This window comes from Danio aesculapii, chromosome 22 (genome assembly GCF_903798145.1).
Source record: "Danio aesculapii chromosome 22, fDanAes4.1, whole genome shotgun sequence".
NCBI lineage: Eukaryota > Metazoa > Chordata > Actinopteri > Cypriniformes > Danionidae > Danio > Danio aesculapii.
This window is the reverse complement of record NC_079456.1, coordinates 28,906,826-28,925,030: the sequence shown is the minus strand read 5'-3', so window position 1 is coordinate 28,925,030 and position 18,205 is coordinate 28,906,826. Positions and strand designations below refer to the sequence as shown.

Sequence of the window (18,205 nt, the reverse complement as noted above, 5' to 3'; positions counted from 1 at the left end):
CTAAAAATAATCTAATAACTAATTATATTGTGATATCTCTATTTTTAGCCAAAAAGCCTGATAAACTATTGTTGTGCAATGAAATATAGCGTTACTAACCTACGAGGAAACACGCATGGACAGTGCTTCTACATAGTGCATTCATAGAAAGAGGAAATTGATGGATTTGTGCTGAATATTAGCATCATTCACCCATAACAATGTACAGTAAGTTACCTATAACTGTCAGTATGTTTGTGTGCTCTTTATAAATGACTGAAAAACAGCTGCTGGTATAGTATTTTGTTCGCAAGTTTTGGTCTGTTGATTTGTAATTTCAAATATTCGTAATAACTCATGTCATTATGACCTATTCGCTATTAGTATGACAATTACTATGGCGAGGGCTTAAACGGAGCAGTGTTCATAATATCGAGCGGAAAAAAAGAAAAAGACCGTTGGGAAACATAACCTGCTTTGTATTTTTGTAGGAATCACAGTTTAGATCTGTTTAGGGCAAGAGGCGTGTGAGTTATTGCCGTCTATCACTGAATGTGACAGGAATATTAAAACAAAACCAACTTATCTCCGTCTGTTAGTGCCCCTCACACAGCTTGATCCATGCTGCTATTTCTCCTCTTGGGTTTTTGGTTTTGAAAAGGGAAAAAAAATTCCACAATCCCGTCCAAACTTTTAGGATACCGGGTATCAGATTTGCACAATCCATATGCACACAACGCTTTGGTCTGTTTCCCTCGCTCGAAAGCTTCACAGAGCCCCTGTGCGTAGCTACGGTTGCTAAGTCACAATTGGTGGGTGGCAGTTTTTGGGTGTGGCTTAGCGAAGGGTCAACTGTGTGTTTTAGGTGTGCTGGTGGTGCTGGTTAAGAGTTTAGGAAACTTGTTAAATGTATAGAAAAACTTTCATAGCAATTGTAAAAAAACTGTAAATGATTTCAGCAAATCACTGCAAAATTTAACAAAGGGTGAAACATTTAACGGGGTAATTTCCATCCCCACTGTATGTTATACCAGAGTGTACTAGCAATGTTTTGGGTAAACATTTAAATCTGTGTTTGCATACTTCTGAAATTCATGTGCTGGTTTAAACAGAGTACATGTGTCTCCAAATACTCACAGCTCTTTAACGTTCCACGCTTCTCGCTGTAAACAAAAAGTGCTTGCATACTGGACATTTTCCAACCATTTCGTCGCTCTGTAAAATAAAAGTCATATGGAAAAGTTCAAATATCAATTTGTTTCATGCCAAGATTACACCATCATAAGATCTTACCACTTGAATTGGTCAGTTGACCGACAGAGAGCAAGAAGAGAAAACCTCTGTCTTTCACCATATTCACCAACACCTGGAGTGAGCAGACAAAAATCAGCTGGCATAGTACGAGTTAGAGCTATATAAATCAGTAAAGATGCCCAATCATACACTCACCAGACCCTCTTCCTCCAGTTTCTGCATCAACGCCCTCAAACTCTTTGGAGATTTGTCTTCCTCCACCACGTCAAACAGACTGCAGACCATGCCACTTTTAAACACTGTAAAACCAAACCAAAAACAAACAAGCATTGTACATCTCTAATTCAATTTTAACATGCCTATCGTGTTGCGCAACAACAAAATCAACAAAAGTGTTTCATACACTAGTGGTGTGGGGAGACGCCTACTCCACGAGATGAGACACGAGACTGGGTTCACAAGAACGAGACGAGATTTTAAAGAAATCCTTAGTGATGAAAAATATAAATGGAATAGTCTTAGAATTCAAATATTTTGCTAATATATAAATGGAAAATATATTTTTGTTCCAGAAAAAAGAAAAACAATTTAGGTGTTTTTTTAAATCAACTTGTAATAAATTTACTTCCATTTTTTTATGGAAAAAGGACCAGGAACAAAAGTGTGGGCACTGACTGACAGCTGATAATGAAAGAGAGCTCTTTTCTCCATTCCTGTATTTATTCTGTTCGTATGGTCGAGCCTTCTCATTTATAGCTCCTAAACTCTGGAATAGCCTTCCTGATAACGTCCGAGGCTCAGACACACTCTCCCAATTCAAAATTAGATTAAAGACCTATCTGTTCAGTAAAGCATACACTTAGTGCACCACTTAGGGGGCTTCCACACAGGTTATGCATCTTGTTGATATACACTGTGAACATCAGCTACGCTAATTATTTTCTTTATTCTCTATTTCCACCTGGGGATACTCATCCCGAGGCCCTCAGACTATGCAGAGTCACTGATTCGATCCAAGACCAACGACGAGATGATCCCAAGGTTTCCATATCCTAGACCAGGCCGAATCCTGAGCATCTACTGTGGTGGTCATGGAGGAGTGGAGAACATGAGACTGATTCCTGTGACGCTCCAGAGACAGACGAGTCTTCGCTAAGGCCAGCTTCCAGCCTCCGCCACTAAGACTGCAGCTCTGTACAAGACGTTTGGCCAGCGGAGAAATTAAAATGATCGTGCCCAACTGACTCTGGTTTCTCTCAAGGTTTTTTTTCTTCACTTCCGCCATTAGTGAAGTTTTTTTTTCCCTCTCCGCTGTCGCCACTGGCTTGCATGGTTCGGGATCTGTAGAGCTGTGCATTGTTGGATTTGCCCTTCAATATTTGGACTCTCAGTAGTGATTATTAAACCACACTGAACTGAACTGAACTTAAACACTACAAACTGAACTACACTGTTCCTATTTACTGTGACCTTTTATGTGAAGCTGCTTTGACACAATATACATTGTATAAGCGCTATACAAATAAAGGTGAATTGAATTGAATGGTTTTGTATGGTGGTAATGTCCATGCGTAATTTGTGTGGCAGCAATTGTAGGCACTGCTTGGACATGAATAACGCACTAAATGCAGCAGCCTTTGAACTCAACACCGAGGCCAGCCTTATAAGGTGTGTGCAAAGCACTTTATTTGCGGTTCAAATTCAATCCTGCTTCCAATCTTCAATGCTAATTTCACCCTTATGCTCCATCATGATAACATCAACTCACGAGACAATTTTTTACCTCGACAAGAAATCTAATCACGATGTAATCTCACAAGATCTCATTACACCTCTATTATACACACAAAGACAAAATTTTAAATCATGTAAAATTTGAAAAAGCACTAAAACTGACATTACCAAGTTGCTTTAGAAAGAATAAAGTTTTAGATCACAAATGCTTTGATTTTGAGTATTGTCTATTGTTGTTTAACAGCTGCTATCAGCACAACAAGCCTTTAAACTAAACGAACTATCGGCGAGGAAAAACCAACAGTGTCGACAGGTCGCATTTGCCATGTCTGATCCCTTCTGGACCAAAAAACACATCAAATGGAGGCAGTCGACTGAAATGAGCACACGTTCTGCACCTGCATAGCAGGACGTGTCGAGGGCAGTAATTGGTTTTCTTATTCCACAAAGGGAAAGTGGAACTAGTGCTGCACACATACAAATTGTAGACAAAGCAGCATTTAATACCATTTTCACAGTACTCGTCACTCAACAAGGAGGGATTCGCTCGTGCAAATATGCTTGATAATCTAATGATCCATATAGCTTGCAATGACTTGAGAAAGGCAGAGAAATTACAGAAAGCTTCTTTGTGTTTCCACTTGACTTGAATTGTTTGCTTCATAACTTCAGTTTTTGTTCTCACATTCCGATTCCATACTGAATAACCAATGAGAGCAATCTCTTTCTGCAGCAACAACTAATGTTGATTCTATATGCCAAATCGGGCCAACTTTAGTGTTTTATGAAATTTTATAATTTTTTTTCTCCTTTTTAATTCAATGTTTAATGTAATATCAAATGAAGCATGAGGACAGGCCAAGACAGAGTAGCTTCTCCCTTTCTTAAAAAAAAAACAAACAACTAATAGCATTTTGGTTTCATTATGGCGAAGTTTGTTGCTCGCCACTGGCTTCCATAGTTTGGAACTTGTGGAGCTGCACATCGATGAATTTGCTCTTCAGTGTTTGGACTTTCAGCAGTGAAAATTAAATCATACTGAACGTCAACTCTGAAAACTGGACAGACACAGCTTTAATTTACTAGAACTTCTATGTGAATCTGCTTTGACACAATCTACACTGTAAAAGCGCTATAGAAATAAAGATGAATTGAATCACAGTTCTGCCAATAAGAGTGTTTGAGCTCAAGTGCATCAAATGAAAAGCACCTTGAAGGGGACAGGACATGTCAGATACTAGAGAGCATTTGATTGGTCAAGATTTACTGAGAAATTGAAGTATGAGGTGATTGAGGTGAAAAACACTATTGATACATTTAGGTCAAACTGCTCATTGCAAGCTTTGGATGTATTTTTTGAATCAGTTTTATATCTTCAAAACGCAAATTGTGTCACCGCTTTCTTATAAATATCTTTAAAACTAACAAACTGATACAAACATCTAAAAAAATATATTTACACATTTTAATTTCATGGGACATTTAAAGGCTGACGAACAAACAGTATACTGATAGACATGCAGTTCTTTGTATACATTGACTTAGGATATTATTATTGCATATATGGTGTGTGTTTAATATATTCAAAATGAAAATTCAAATCAGTATTCACAACAGTGTAGGAACACTGAATTTTGCATCATCTTGCACACAAATGCTTGAATGTTTGAATTTTTAACATTTGATTCAGATGACGATTAAACTTTGCAATTAATCCTTGGATCACGTTTGAACTGTGGTCCACATGGATCATGGATCAACCCCTAATTTTTACTTTTACATCTAAACAATGCACATTTACATCAGCAAATTAAACTAATATAATTATGAAATATGCATTTTCAGTTTCAATTTATTTCTTATGGATATGGATGTAACATTTCACCTGACTCACGATTCATTATACTAATACCACGATTATGAGAGTCACAATTATGCTAAAAAAAATGTATTTGAGACTAATTTAAGGTGAACAAGAGCACTTTAATTTTTTGTCAAATGCTGCAAATTTTATGTATTTATTTTTTTTACAAAAAATCTTTTCTGCAACAACTAAATTGGAATTTTAAAACAAAATCCAAGTTCAGACTGCATGATTTTCAAAGTAGTAGTGTCACGGATGTTTTCAATGCATGACTATCTGGGGACTATCGCTGACTATCGGATATCTATCGCTGCTGGAGATGGATCGGTGACAGGGAGTTTCCCCATGCATTACTTTACAATAGGAAGAATCGCAGACAACCTTGTCCAAACTACGTCTCACAACCAAAATAATGAGAAAGAAGCCTTTAGTGAGGTAGAAAATGTACTTATTTTGCTTGCCTGGTTTTGAAAGGAATAAGCAATTTCTCCTCATGAACAATATAAATATAGATTTATAATAAAGTTTAAATTAACCATCAATTCATATTTTATATATTTGAAATGCATTAATACATTTCTTTTGATTATTTGTTTGTTAGCATGAATGTAATATTTGCATTATGCTATTAACATTACATTAGCTTACTACTAACCTGTGGAAAGGCTGTCATCAAAATTAGGGAACACCTTTTTTCTGGGTTTGCGGGTTGTGACTACTTTTACATGGACATCAGTGATCATTGCTATTTGAATGTTAAATTCATGATTCCCATTTACATGTTACAGCACATAGATCCATTAAAGCCATTGTGTTACCAGCCTATAAATGTTTCCTCCACAGTTTGCGTCTGTGGTGTTAAGATAATCAAAAATCACTGTTTACGTGGTAGACTCTTAATCAGAGTATTGCCTTAATCATAATAAAATCAGAGTATTGGTGTCGATGTAAACGTTCTCAAAGAAAGTGCTAGATGATGTCACAAGCTGTCAAAGACAGTCCATTCCTCACCTTTAAGTTGATTCCATGAGCCCTCAAATTTCACAAGTTTGACGTGTTTCCCTCCTTACACCCAACTTTTGTAAAGCATCTGCTGCATGTTGGTGTGCCAGAATACTTGCTTGTAAAATATAGCCATATTTTAGAATGCTTAGTTTAAGCAGATTAGATGAATGCAATAATGCATGTTGATGAAGGGAGTCGCTCAAAGCTTTTTAGAATTAAATATTTAGAGATGGTGTGACACAACGCGTACTTATATGTGCCTTCGATGCACCCCTTGATGTTTCTTAAGGGTGTTACACACCGGAAGCGCCGCTCAGAGCCACGACACTGCACGCACATGACAGTTGAAAGTATCACACACCAGATGCGCACATTCACATGTTATTTAAAATGAAACTATTAGGTGTCCTAAGTCGTGGCTGGGCACCGTGGACAGCCACCAACTTGCGGCACCGGTGCGTGTACCCTGATAGAAACCTATGTTTAGAATTCTAAAATGCATGGCGCTGCGTGGCGCGACGTTGCGCATCGCAGAGCTGTGTTTCTGGTGTGCGATCTGCTTTACGTTCTTGTTGCAGCACCAGTGGCATCGGAATTAGGCACCGAAATTCATATGCTGATTTGTTACATACCGGTTACGGTTACATAGTTTTGGTATCCAACCCTATTAACTTCTCCCCTAACCTCTTGCTGGCCTGCAGATACCCATACTAATGTATGCTGCTCTCTCTGTAGGTGATCGCCGTTGTTATTGTCAATCACACGCCATGATTTAAATCGCCGACAACTTCAGATATTTAGCATGCCAAATGTCTCACGATTATCAGCGACTCATCTGCGATTCTCTCAGATCTCGTCTTTGACAGTTCAAATTGTGTAATTGTTCCTCACATGAACGAGCACCCGTTTGCCTGTGATTTCAGGCATTTGTATGCGATTTTTCAAAACTTGTCAGCGAGTCCAACTCGGGGCTAAAATCATGCAGTCTGTACTCGGCATTAAGACTCTTTAATATAAACAAACTAAAACTTTGACTGTGCTCAAATTTTATATTTAAAAAATTAAAAACAGTATAAATATCTATGTTTTCTGGCATAAGCTGAGGTCTTTGCACATTTACAATGTCCCCTGCTGAAAAAAACCTCTTTTACTGGGGACTGAGATGACTGGAGTGGAGAGGAAAGCCTTTCTTAAAGCAGAGAGCAAGGTTTACAGATATGCTCAATATATGTGATACATATACATACAGATATGTGGCTGTTCATCAAGACAACAAAGTTTGACTGAGCTCGGGTCAACCATGGCTTGTTATTATATGCATATATTATTATAGTGTAATGTCTCAGCTGTTTTTAAAAATGGCGCTTCCTTTGTTTTCATTCTCCTGCTTCTGCGAGTGGCGTATCCATGTAAACCAATACCGTTCAGCTGCGTGTCTTGCTCCACCTTTTGGTACACTTTTTTCATGCTAGCTACCTTTGGAAAGAGTATCCAAAAAGTGGTACGGTACGGTTTGGTTCGCTTTTAGGTACCCTTTGACAGTGGAAACGGCCATAAAAGTGCACCGAACTGAACCGTAATGTACAACTTAGTGGAAACGGGCCATATGAAAACACTGATGCACCCTTCGATCTCTGTAACGTTAGCACTCGTCAGAGCAAGCGGAGCTCCCAATCCGGTCAGTGTGGTTGGCCTATTAATAGCTTTTTGTGTATAGACATCTGTGACAGTAGTTTTTCACAGTGTTGCATCATATTTGTTGTTCTGTTAGTGTACGTAAACATCTTTTTGCAATATTTGCACACAGTTTGTGTTTTGTTTGGCACACTTCACCGTTGTAATCAGGGTTTCTACAGATATCACAATGTCAAATTTAAGACTTTAAGACCTTTTTAAGACCATTAAGTATTAAATTTAAGACCTATATAACAATATCAAAAACACGCATACACAAAGAGATAATGCAAAAAATAAATAAATAAATAAAATAAAAATAACAAAATTAGTGGTAAAACAAATGTATTCAAATTGAACAGTACTAAAGACAGGTTAGATGCACCACTGAACTACAGAAAAAAACAAACAAACATCTTAAGACAGAAATAGACAGAAATAGACAGAAATAGACGAGGCTTTTATACTTCATGCGGTCACAATTGAGATATTCTTTTAAATGACAGGGGGTGGTGAAAAGAAACCCACTGTAAGGTCAGATAGATAAACAGAGAAGTAGTACGTTTCCGGAACTAGGTCATATTATTAATATCATTGAAGGTTTTTAAGCGAATTATTATTTATTATTTTTAGAATTCATTATAATGATTATAAGGATTTTTATAACCAATCAAGATTTTTTAAATCAAACTTGATGCATCACTTGCTTTTGTTCATATCTTGGACAGCCTTCTACCTAATTAATTTAAATATCAATGACAACAGAACATGGGTTGCTCTACAATTATCTATTTTATTTTGACAAGAATAAAAGCATAAACTTACTAAAAATACTGACTTTTTTTGCCCACTCCACAATTCACACATTACTGTCTGGCTAGTTTCTGTCCTCTTCTTATGCTAAAAAGGCAATAATGGTCCAACATTCCTGACCATTATCACCAATAAAGACTAGAAAACAGGGCATCAGTATATTGTAAACTGTTCAAATATTGCTTTCCAGTTATCAAAGAAACAATTTGCTACTTAAATTTTAGTTCTATTAAATTGTTTTAAATTCAAAATTGTAATATATACATCAGTGTTAAACCTATAAATGGTGGAAAAACATATTATGTAATATTAAAACCACTTGGGTCTAAACTTTCACAAAAACGTTCCTCCTTTCCCACGGCTGTTACAATTTCTAGCCAAGAATTATTGGTTATCTGGTTCTCCCTAAGATCACGCATGGCTGGATCATAAAGATGTCTGTACAGTCGTACCTGTTTCAGACAAAATCGCTCGAAAGAGTTTCATATTGCACTCAAATCAAACAAGGTGCCGTGCGAACTGTTCACCCGAGTCTTAAAACATTTTGTGAGCTCTGCCAGCCGAAATCATCAAGGCAAACAACAAAACCAATCAACAAAAAAAAAAATTTAAATGAGCATTAGATGTAGCGTTACATGGACATCGGAAAAATAAGACCTGTGCAAAAATATTTAAGACTTATAACAGCAAATTAAGACTTTTTAGGACCCCACGGAAACCCTGTGTCATTTTAGTCTGCCGATCCACCTTTTTCTCGCCGCTTATCTGCAGGTAGAGAGAGTTTGCGCCTCTTTTAAAAATATGTATCGCGATTCATTCAACATTTGTACCAGTTTTAACCATCTTGTATTTGAATCGATTTTCAAATGCCTCATGGTGAATCGTTACATCCCTACTTATGGATAAGAAAAAATGTTTTATATTTTAATTACAACGTTTGCTAAACATAAACATATATAAACATAATGCTATTTTGTAGCAGTTTAATGCATTTCATTATTTATATATACACATTTAATTATGGATATATACTTAGGATCTGCAACATGTTTTAAGTGCCAAGTGATCAAACCTTCATGGCTGCCCGTGTAGAGGTTCCAGGAGAAGATGGACGATGGAATTTTCTGCTTCACCTGCTGTAGCCTCATCACTTTCCCAATCTCAATCTTCTCTGGCCTGAACAGCAACATGCATCATGAATTAGTACAATGCCATGTCATTTACTCTACAGGTAATGGTTGCCATAGGTGGGACTCACAGTTTGTAGGGCAAAAAGGGTTGAGATAGTGACCGAAGGCAGGCCTGGTACACATCTTTTCCCCCGTTCACAAAATGTCCACGCCAAACCGTGTAGCAGTGCCTACCTATCAAAACAACAAATACAAATGGAAAACAAGACAGTCAGAGCAAAAAACTGTATTGTTTTCAATGCTATTACATTTCTCAATCTAAGATAAATGTCAATATGACTGACCAAGCCTTCATGAAGGACCAGTTCATAGATTTTGTACATTTGTTCCCCAAAGTCTGTGGATCTCAATTCCTGTCCTTGGTACTCCCCACCCAACACGTTTGTATGTCTTCCTTAAAACACCTGATTCAGATCATCAGCTCGTAACAGAGAAATCTATGAACTGATCCTTGAGTGTCAAATAAGAGAGAGCTGGATTTGGGAACCACTAACATTTGGTCAAAACTGAACTGTTGAGAGAATAAACCACATTGTTCTGCAGGTCAAATTGCATAACTTCATTTAACAATAATAATAATAATAATAATATATATGAAAAATTATCCATTAGTAGCTCTATATAAAACTAAACAACAATAATATTTAACTGTTAGTGCCCTTCATTCCACAACAAATCCTTTATAGTTTGGCCCTGTTGTAAAAACTTTTTAACATAAACACATCTAGCCTAAACTAATTTTTGTAACCAGTGTATGCTGTTGGGGATGTTTTTATTCACTCTAGTGTGATTGTGAGCCTTCTCTGCATTTCAGCAAATAAATTGATTTTACATGACAAATCTTACTTTGACACATACAATTTTTAAACAACTCAATACACTCTGGGCAAATAGACTACCCTTTCGTTATGTTAGTGGATGTTTTTGCCCTATTGAGTTCCATTGTAACTACATTTTGATTGCAAATCCACGAGATAATATAATCTCTTCATTTCTTTCTTCATTGTTGGTAGGTTTTCCCTGTTAGGAAGAGGAAACATTTCTTGATTTCATTTTACTGTTAATCATCAGTTGCAGTTAGGGCTGCATAATACTGGAAATATCGATCATTGTTTTGTTTTTTCTGCTATATATATATATATATATATATATATATATATATATATATATATATATATATATATATATATATATATATATATATATATATATATATATTTTTATATATATATATATATATATATATATATAAATAAATATTGTAATTTGAATATAATTTCGACAGATGACTTGAATAGCTCTATTTAGAATTAAATCATTAACTTGGATTGATTGGAATAATTGTGTAGAGCAGTGAATCAAAAAAATTGCAAGTGTAAATAAAAAAAATAAAGATAGATAAAAAGATAAAAGTTAAGTAGTCAGATGTTCAGGTACGAGGTAATACGATACAATATTATCGTTACATTTTGCCGCAGATTATAACAGATCACAAAATTAGCGAACACGAGAAAATCATCTACAATATACATATTAATAAAAATTTAGATGCATTTTATTATCAGTACACATATTTTCTAGAACTGCAACAATGTGTTCGATCCGACATTACGAGAAACACCAACTCCGTACGTACACACCGGGACGCTTTTCGCTTTGCTTTTATAGTCAGCGTTTTGAGATGTTTTTCCGGATTCAAACCTAAGTGATTTTTACTGGCATCGAGCAGAAGAGTATGCAAAATCACTCCGTGACGTTAGATGGCGCTACACAACTTTAAGCTTCTGACACCCGCTTGTAACACAGAAGAAGAAGACAAAGTTGACACGCTAGTAGTTAAAGTTACTGGCGATTCGAACAAGCATGGATGGTTCAAGTAGCAGCTCCAGCGATGTGCGCTTGAGCCCCTCCAAGTGCTGTTTACTGTAACTTCAGTATCTCCGTGCACGTGAACAAAAGTGCCAATCTGATTGGTGGAGCAGGTTTGACGCAGCGCGTCAAAACAAAAAACGAACATGAAGCCTGATTTATACTTCTGCGTCAAGTGATCGGCGTGACCTACGGCGCAAGCCTTGCACGTAGGCGTGCATTTATACTTCTGTGCGCCGTTTCTGTTGCTCTGCAATACACTTCCGAAACGCTAGCTGGCAGTAGGTGTCTAAGTTTCTCTGTGTCGAGTTCCTTCGCTGGTGTTTTGTTTTTTCTGAACGCTTCTTTAATGTACAAGTGGCTCAAATTCGCTCATTTTGAGGCAGGAACGGGCGGACATGCAACAACTTTAATCATAAGGTAAACACAAAACAGCAGTCTCCATCTGGAGCCCCTTCACGGGACTCCACACTTGTAAACAACCGCTGCATCACACTCGCGCAGCTCTCACCTCCGCCCACATTCGTCAGCGCTACCAAGCCGAACAATCACAGAGCTTGCGCTACTCGTACGCATGACATTTTTTGAGAGGTGCACGTCAGCGACGCCGATGGCCACAGCGAGGGGCCATGTGTCCACACGTAGGCTGTGCCGTAGCATACGCGTGTGCATGACGCAGAAGTATGAATCAGCCTTGAGGCGCTTCTTAAAAAAATTACGCATGCCTGCCATTTTGCGCGTTGGTGTGCATGATCACATTGGCGCCTTTTATTTAGTCTAAAAGTTTTTTAAATAGTATTTTTATTTAAATCAGAAAGAGAATCAGAATCAGAAAGAGCTTTATTGCCAGCTAAGTTCACACATAGGAGGAATTTGTTTTCGTGACAGAGCTTCTACAGTGCAACAGGATAACAGAGACAGGACAAAAAACAGATAATAAATATATTTTTAAAAAAATAGAAGCAAGTAGTGAGTGCAAATATACAGATTGTATGTGCAATGTTTATTACTATATACAACGTTATATGTGCAGCTGTTATGTGCAAATTGGCATGTAAGTGTGTGGTTAAATAAGTGTTTATGTGTATAAAAGTGTACGGCAAGTAGTGATTTAAAGGTGTTAACCGTTGATGAAAAACGTGAGCAAAAAGCATCCCAGTGTGCACGGGCCTTTAGTTGTAAATGGTAGCAGTGCAAGGCTGATGAATTAGTTCAGATCTTTTGAACCTTTAAAGAGCCCATATTATGGGTTTTTGAAAATGCCCTTCCATGTTGTGTGTAACACAGCTCTAAGTGAAGTAAAATATCCAGATAAGGCTTAAATCTGTAAGTGTACAGTGTTTAAAACTAGGGGTGGGCGATATGACCTAAAATTAATATCACGGTATTTTTCATCTTTTGAACGGTGACGGTATAATATCACGGTATTACTTTCAATAGCAAAATAATATACATCTCAAGGAAGAACAGACAAAAGAAAGTCTCACTTCTATCACTCTTTAAAAGTTTTGGTTTGGGTCATTTTAAATACTCAGTCTCGTTATGAGCTGATCTTCATTTCTCTGTGTTGGTGGAATAAAGCAGGTGAGTCAGCCGCACCAATTTATGAGCAGACAGAGCAGGATTCTCATGATGACCACCGGCGCAATTCCGCTCATTGTTATGAGCTGTAGTTTCAGTGTAAACTTAGTAAAGGTGAGTTTCTTTGGCGATAATGTCTACAGTATTAGACTTTATATTTAGCGGACATTTGCGCTGAACACGCGGTGAATGCAACGCATCGAGATTCGGGCACCTTCTCCGAAAACACTTGATTGATCTCAGCTGGCGGATCAACATTTACCTCATGTTATGATCGCTGTTATCTGCGCCATTATTATTATTATAACTTTAGGTGAGGTTTGCAAACCTGTGCAATTTTCACTCTTCAGTCGTTTGCATTTCCTGCAGTAACAAAAGCTCCCTGTTATCTGACAGCGGGAAGCGTTGAGTGACTGACAGCTAATAACCAATACTTCAGCAGGGTAGAGCGATTCAGCAAGTTTTTAGAGAAAATCAAATCAGATTGCACTACAACCATTATATTCAGACTAGGGGTGTGACGGTAACCGCATCACCGCCATAATGAGATGTCAACCGCAGTGATGTGGTTATTACAGTCATCACCGCCCATTTTAGTTTAGTATTGATTTTTGCTTGTGAATCTCAGGATTGTATAGAAAAACAGAATAAACTAAATAAAAGGAATAAAAGGCCTGCCCTGAGTATTTTCCACTTAAATTACAAATTTAGATTACAAAACGAAAACACTGAATCCTTTTTATAACCAGCATAGGCTGTTTTTTTAAGCTTATTTTAAGCAGACCTACTAACTCAAATCAATCGCTCCACAGAAAATAAGCATTTTTAACGCACCGCTGTAATTTCTATATCCCAGTCCCTTTATCAACATGTATAATACAAGTCATTATTTTAAAGATTATGACTTGAGAATATGATTTTACCTCAGCGCTGCACTTTTCTCCTTCGCCCTCGCGCTGAGCAGGTGACGGAGTGTTGTGAAGTAGTTAAACTCTCCTCAGTTTAATTTACAGTGTCAAACTGGCACAGGAATATCAGTATATTAATATAGGCTTTGCTAAAAGGCTGTTCAAATGTGGGTCTTTTTTTTACAGAAGCTATAAACAGACGCGCATGCTGCGACCGGTGATGAGTCAACAATCGCATATATTTGACTTATTTAAAGTAGGCTATAGGTTTTAGCATATAATAATTGTGTGTAAAGAAGTTTATTAAAAATGTAGCTAATATATCACAGGAGTTTGTGTAGCAATTACAGTGGAGTATTAATTAAATCCTTTTTTTCCGTGGAGCGAAACAAACACTGCACAGATGTGTAGCGGATGGAGACGCACAAAAATATACAATTCAGATATTTTCGTCGGAAGAAAAATATTCTTTAAACGAATTTAGTTTTGTACAATTTGTATCTTAGTTTTTGTCGGTCAGTTATTTACAATCGGTCAGTTATTTAGTGCGTTAAAAATGCTTATTTTTATATATCTGCGCGGTTAACCGACATACCGCATGATTTCTTCCATTACCATCACAGCCCTAATTCAGACACACAAATGCTCCCAAATATATTATGAGGGCGCATAGATTAAATTTCGGGCGCTCATGCGACCAAAATGGTTGCAATTTCGAGCCCTGTAGTATAAGGACATGTATTCAGACCACAACTGAACGTTTGAAGAAAATTGAATGCCTTATTATTTAGAATTAGCTATTATTGATGTAAATGCAGCCATTCAAGGCGCATAATTGATTTATCACGGTATTGACGGTATTAGAAAATCCATGTCGTGGCGCAATGTCACACCGGTTATGACTATGACACCGGTGTACCGCCCACCCCTATTTAAAACTATTGATTAATCTATAAAAGAGTCGACTCATAGTGCTTCAAACGAGTTGTCTTGATAACGAGTCATTAGGTGTTTCGTGATGATGCGAATACGAAACACAAGTAGTTGCGCGCGCAAACCCGGGAGATTTGAAACCTGCAGATGGATATTATTGACAGTCTTCCCAAAGATGAAACCTCAGCATTATAGCCCAGCCTTGAGCAGTTCGAGTGCTTCTGGAAACTACATGCTTACAAAGAAGACTTCATTGCCCGTTTGTTAAAGGAAGGATCAGTACAGTCTGAACATGGATCAGTGCATCATGGATCAGTTTCTTCCTCCATTTCACAAGTGTAAATACGTGCGATTAAAATTGTTGCCTCGTTTACTTTAGCTTGCAAATTATGTAATTAGTTGTGTTTTGTTACTTGAAACCACGTGTACTGTATCAATTTAACTCTTTATATTCTCATATTGCGTGAAAAGCCACGTTGAAAACGCGATGCGTGCCGCTTTGTTTACGGATCGTCAGCTGATCCTACACGCATGCAACGGTCAAGTTTCAAAATAGTTCAGCTCAGGTTCGAGGCGAGTTGCAGATTTTCATAATGACTTATTTCCTCCGTCTCACTCGCGGTTCACATGTGCCCGCTGTCAGTGCGTTTGAACCTTAGGGCTCGTATGTTGACTTTTTGTAAAGTGTAGGCTACTATAGCATATAACAATTTTGTTGTTTACATACGATACTGCATAAATTTGCATACATGTTTTATAAGCTATAAAACAAAAGCTTCAGTTTGGTGCGGAGTAATCATTATGAAAAATTCAAGAAAATCATTGGATTTGATTGATTCGTAGATTATGTAGGCTATTTTAAAAAAAAATTATATTATAAAAGAACTATAAAAAACATATGTTCCAAAATGGAAAAAAGGTTAGTTTGCTGGTTGTACACTAAATCATCAATAGCCTATTTAGTAAGTTTATGACGCGGCTCCAGGCAGCACAGATGCAATCAGCATCAGCGCTGGTTTGTGTCAACTCGTCTGTGTCAAACAGCAAAAGAAATTTGCTGTTTAATTAATTTTAGCAGAGATGCAAGTGCCAGGCATTTTATATTAGTTTTTTAGTTAGGGATTAACAGAGTAGCCAAATAGATTTTTTTAGTTGGACACTGCACATTCCCACAGTGGTCTACATTATTAAAAATATATATAAATATTATAAATAATATTATAATTTATTAAATTAATTATTATTAATTTTATTACAATTAAGCTATAAATTTGACAAAACGCAGAACCCTTTTGAATATTTGCTTTCATTTTGACATCGCTAAAGTGCACTTTTACAGTTGTGAAAAGAAACATCCCATTATGAGGCAGCAGTCTTAGGTTAGGACACTTAAAAAATGGCTTTGAGTTTAAAGATGATCAGCCTGCAAAGTCAAGTTTGCAGTGTTACAAGTGAAATGAGTAAATGGTGATACTGGTATATGGTGTATGGTGATACGTGATGTGGATTTGCCGCGGATTAACCTCTCACATGCGCTGCAGGTTAACAAAGATAATCTTTAAAAAAATATGCAATATAGGCTATACTGCTATTTGCTCATGCAAAATTAAACACCAGAAAATATACCGTAGACCTATTTTAACAGCTATAATACAGTTAGAATATAAATTTTTTACTTGTAAGCTCATAGCCCTAAAATGAAAATGTAACCTGAAAACAAAGTTATTAAAATAGGCTAAATAAATAAATAAAATCACGGGTAGGCCTAATGGTTTATGATTTATTTTTTTATTTTTTGGTTTTTCAAATGATTTTTTTAAATGCCTACATAACAATTTTATGAAAAAAAAAACACTTATGATAGCATAACATACATTTTTATTTTTATCTTTAAAATTATACAGACTTTCTGTTTTTCTGGCTACACTAACACCTTAAAAATGCCTTAAAAAGTAACACATTTAGCTGCTTAAAAAAAAAAGACATTAGATTGTAACATTTAAGTTTTTCCTAACACTGATATTGGTTGGGTAATGAAGTGTGATGACTCAGTTATGCCGATTTCACTATATTTATTTACTGGTTACATGAATAGTGGTTTGGCTTGCATGTGTGGGCATAGTTTGACATCTTTACCTAAACCATTTAACATTTATGTTATTTAAAATAAAACGGAAATAAGGAGAATAAAATATAATTTAATTCCCTCATTTGGTGCTGAAGCCATGATCTGTCTGTGTTAAAAAAATCGTTGCATTCATTGCTTCATTGAAAAAAAAAATAAATCAATAATACATATTATTATTACTATAAAAGGTATATTACTGCCTTAAGTCAGTAACTTAGGCAGTAATGCGAAGCAATAAATAGCCTAAATGAAAGGAACAAGAGGGACCAAAATCAGTCACCAGGTCTGCCCCCATATGCAATTTGATGCCACCTCAGTTATGACAGAAGCATGAAGCGCAGGGCCTGCTATAGCGATACTTTATTGGAGAAGAAACAAAAGCGAAAACTGTGGATGAAAACCTGGCTGGGGAGACGGTGATGCATTATCTGTTCTTTGACGAGAAAAGGTCGCAGACACGACACCGTGACAACGTTTATCATACAACGCAGTTTGTGTTTATGATCATTAATATAAATAACTCATATTAATAACATATTAATAAGTCCTCTCTCTTTAGACTTTACATTTTAAAGCTTGTTCTTGTTTGCGCAACATAGGTTTATTGCATGTACGAATCAGATTATCAAGAATGATTAAGAGCATGCTTTTTTGCATCTTTACCGAAAGTTATTTTATTTATTCATTTATTTTTTAAAGTCGTGAGGACAATATTCAGTGGCATAAAATGTTCCTCCCGTAGCCTACCACCAACAAATTACGCCTGCACCCAAGTAGCCTACCTAAGTTAATATACATTTTATGTAAAAATTAGGAATTAACAAAAGACCAAAGAATTATACTAAAATCTGTACAAATGTATGTGTTTATTTTTGAAACCGTATAATTAAACATTAAATTTTTAAGAACTTCACAAATAGCCTAAATGACACTTTACTAATCAGTAATAATATAAATAGTAACTAATAATAATAATAAGAAAAAATATTAGCCTATTAGTAACAATATAAGTGAAATGTAAAAAAAAAAATTGCGTAGGCTAACTCCACGTGGTGGCAACTGACCACCGCGGTTGTCACGGTGACAGTCACAGGCCTAGGAGTGAAATATAAATATTCCTTATATCGTGCGCTGTTGCTTTTAGTTAGAAAAAGGTTTAAATCAGTCTAATTAGAGAAAAAATAAACAGTCTACTGCAGTTAAATATACTGTTATTCTGAAGAGAAATGATGCCTACCTAAACTCGTCCCAGCGGGCTGACTGTTGGACCTGA

General features: G+C 36.5%; 1 protein-coding gene across 1 annotated transcript in view; it reads right to left on the bottom strand.

Moving 5' to 3' along the window:
- Positions 1-18,205, bottom strand: part of tasora (transcription activation suppressor a) — a gene marked incomplete at its 3' end in the record, with an annotated part of 53,646 nt that overhangs the window by 23,161 nt on the left and 12,280 nt on the right. Inside the window, 6 exon segments of the mRNA XM_056447616.1 lie at positions 1,117-1,194; positions 1,273-1,345; positions 1,429-1,532; positions 9,396-9,499; positions 9,582-9,687; positions 18,170-18,201. Coding sequence (XP_056303591.1) covers positions 1,117-1,194; positions 1,273-1,345; positions 1,429-1,532; positions 9,396-9,499; positions 9,582-9,687; positions 18,170-18,201 — 497 coding nt within the window.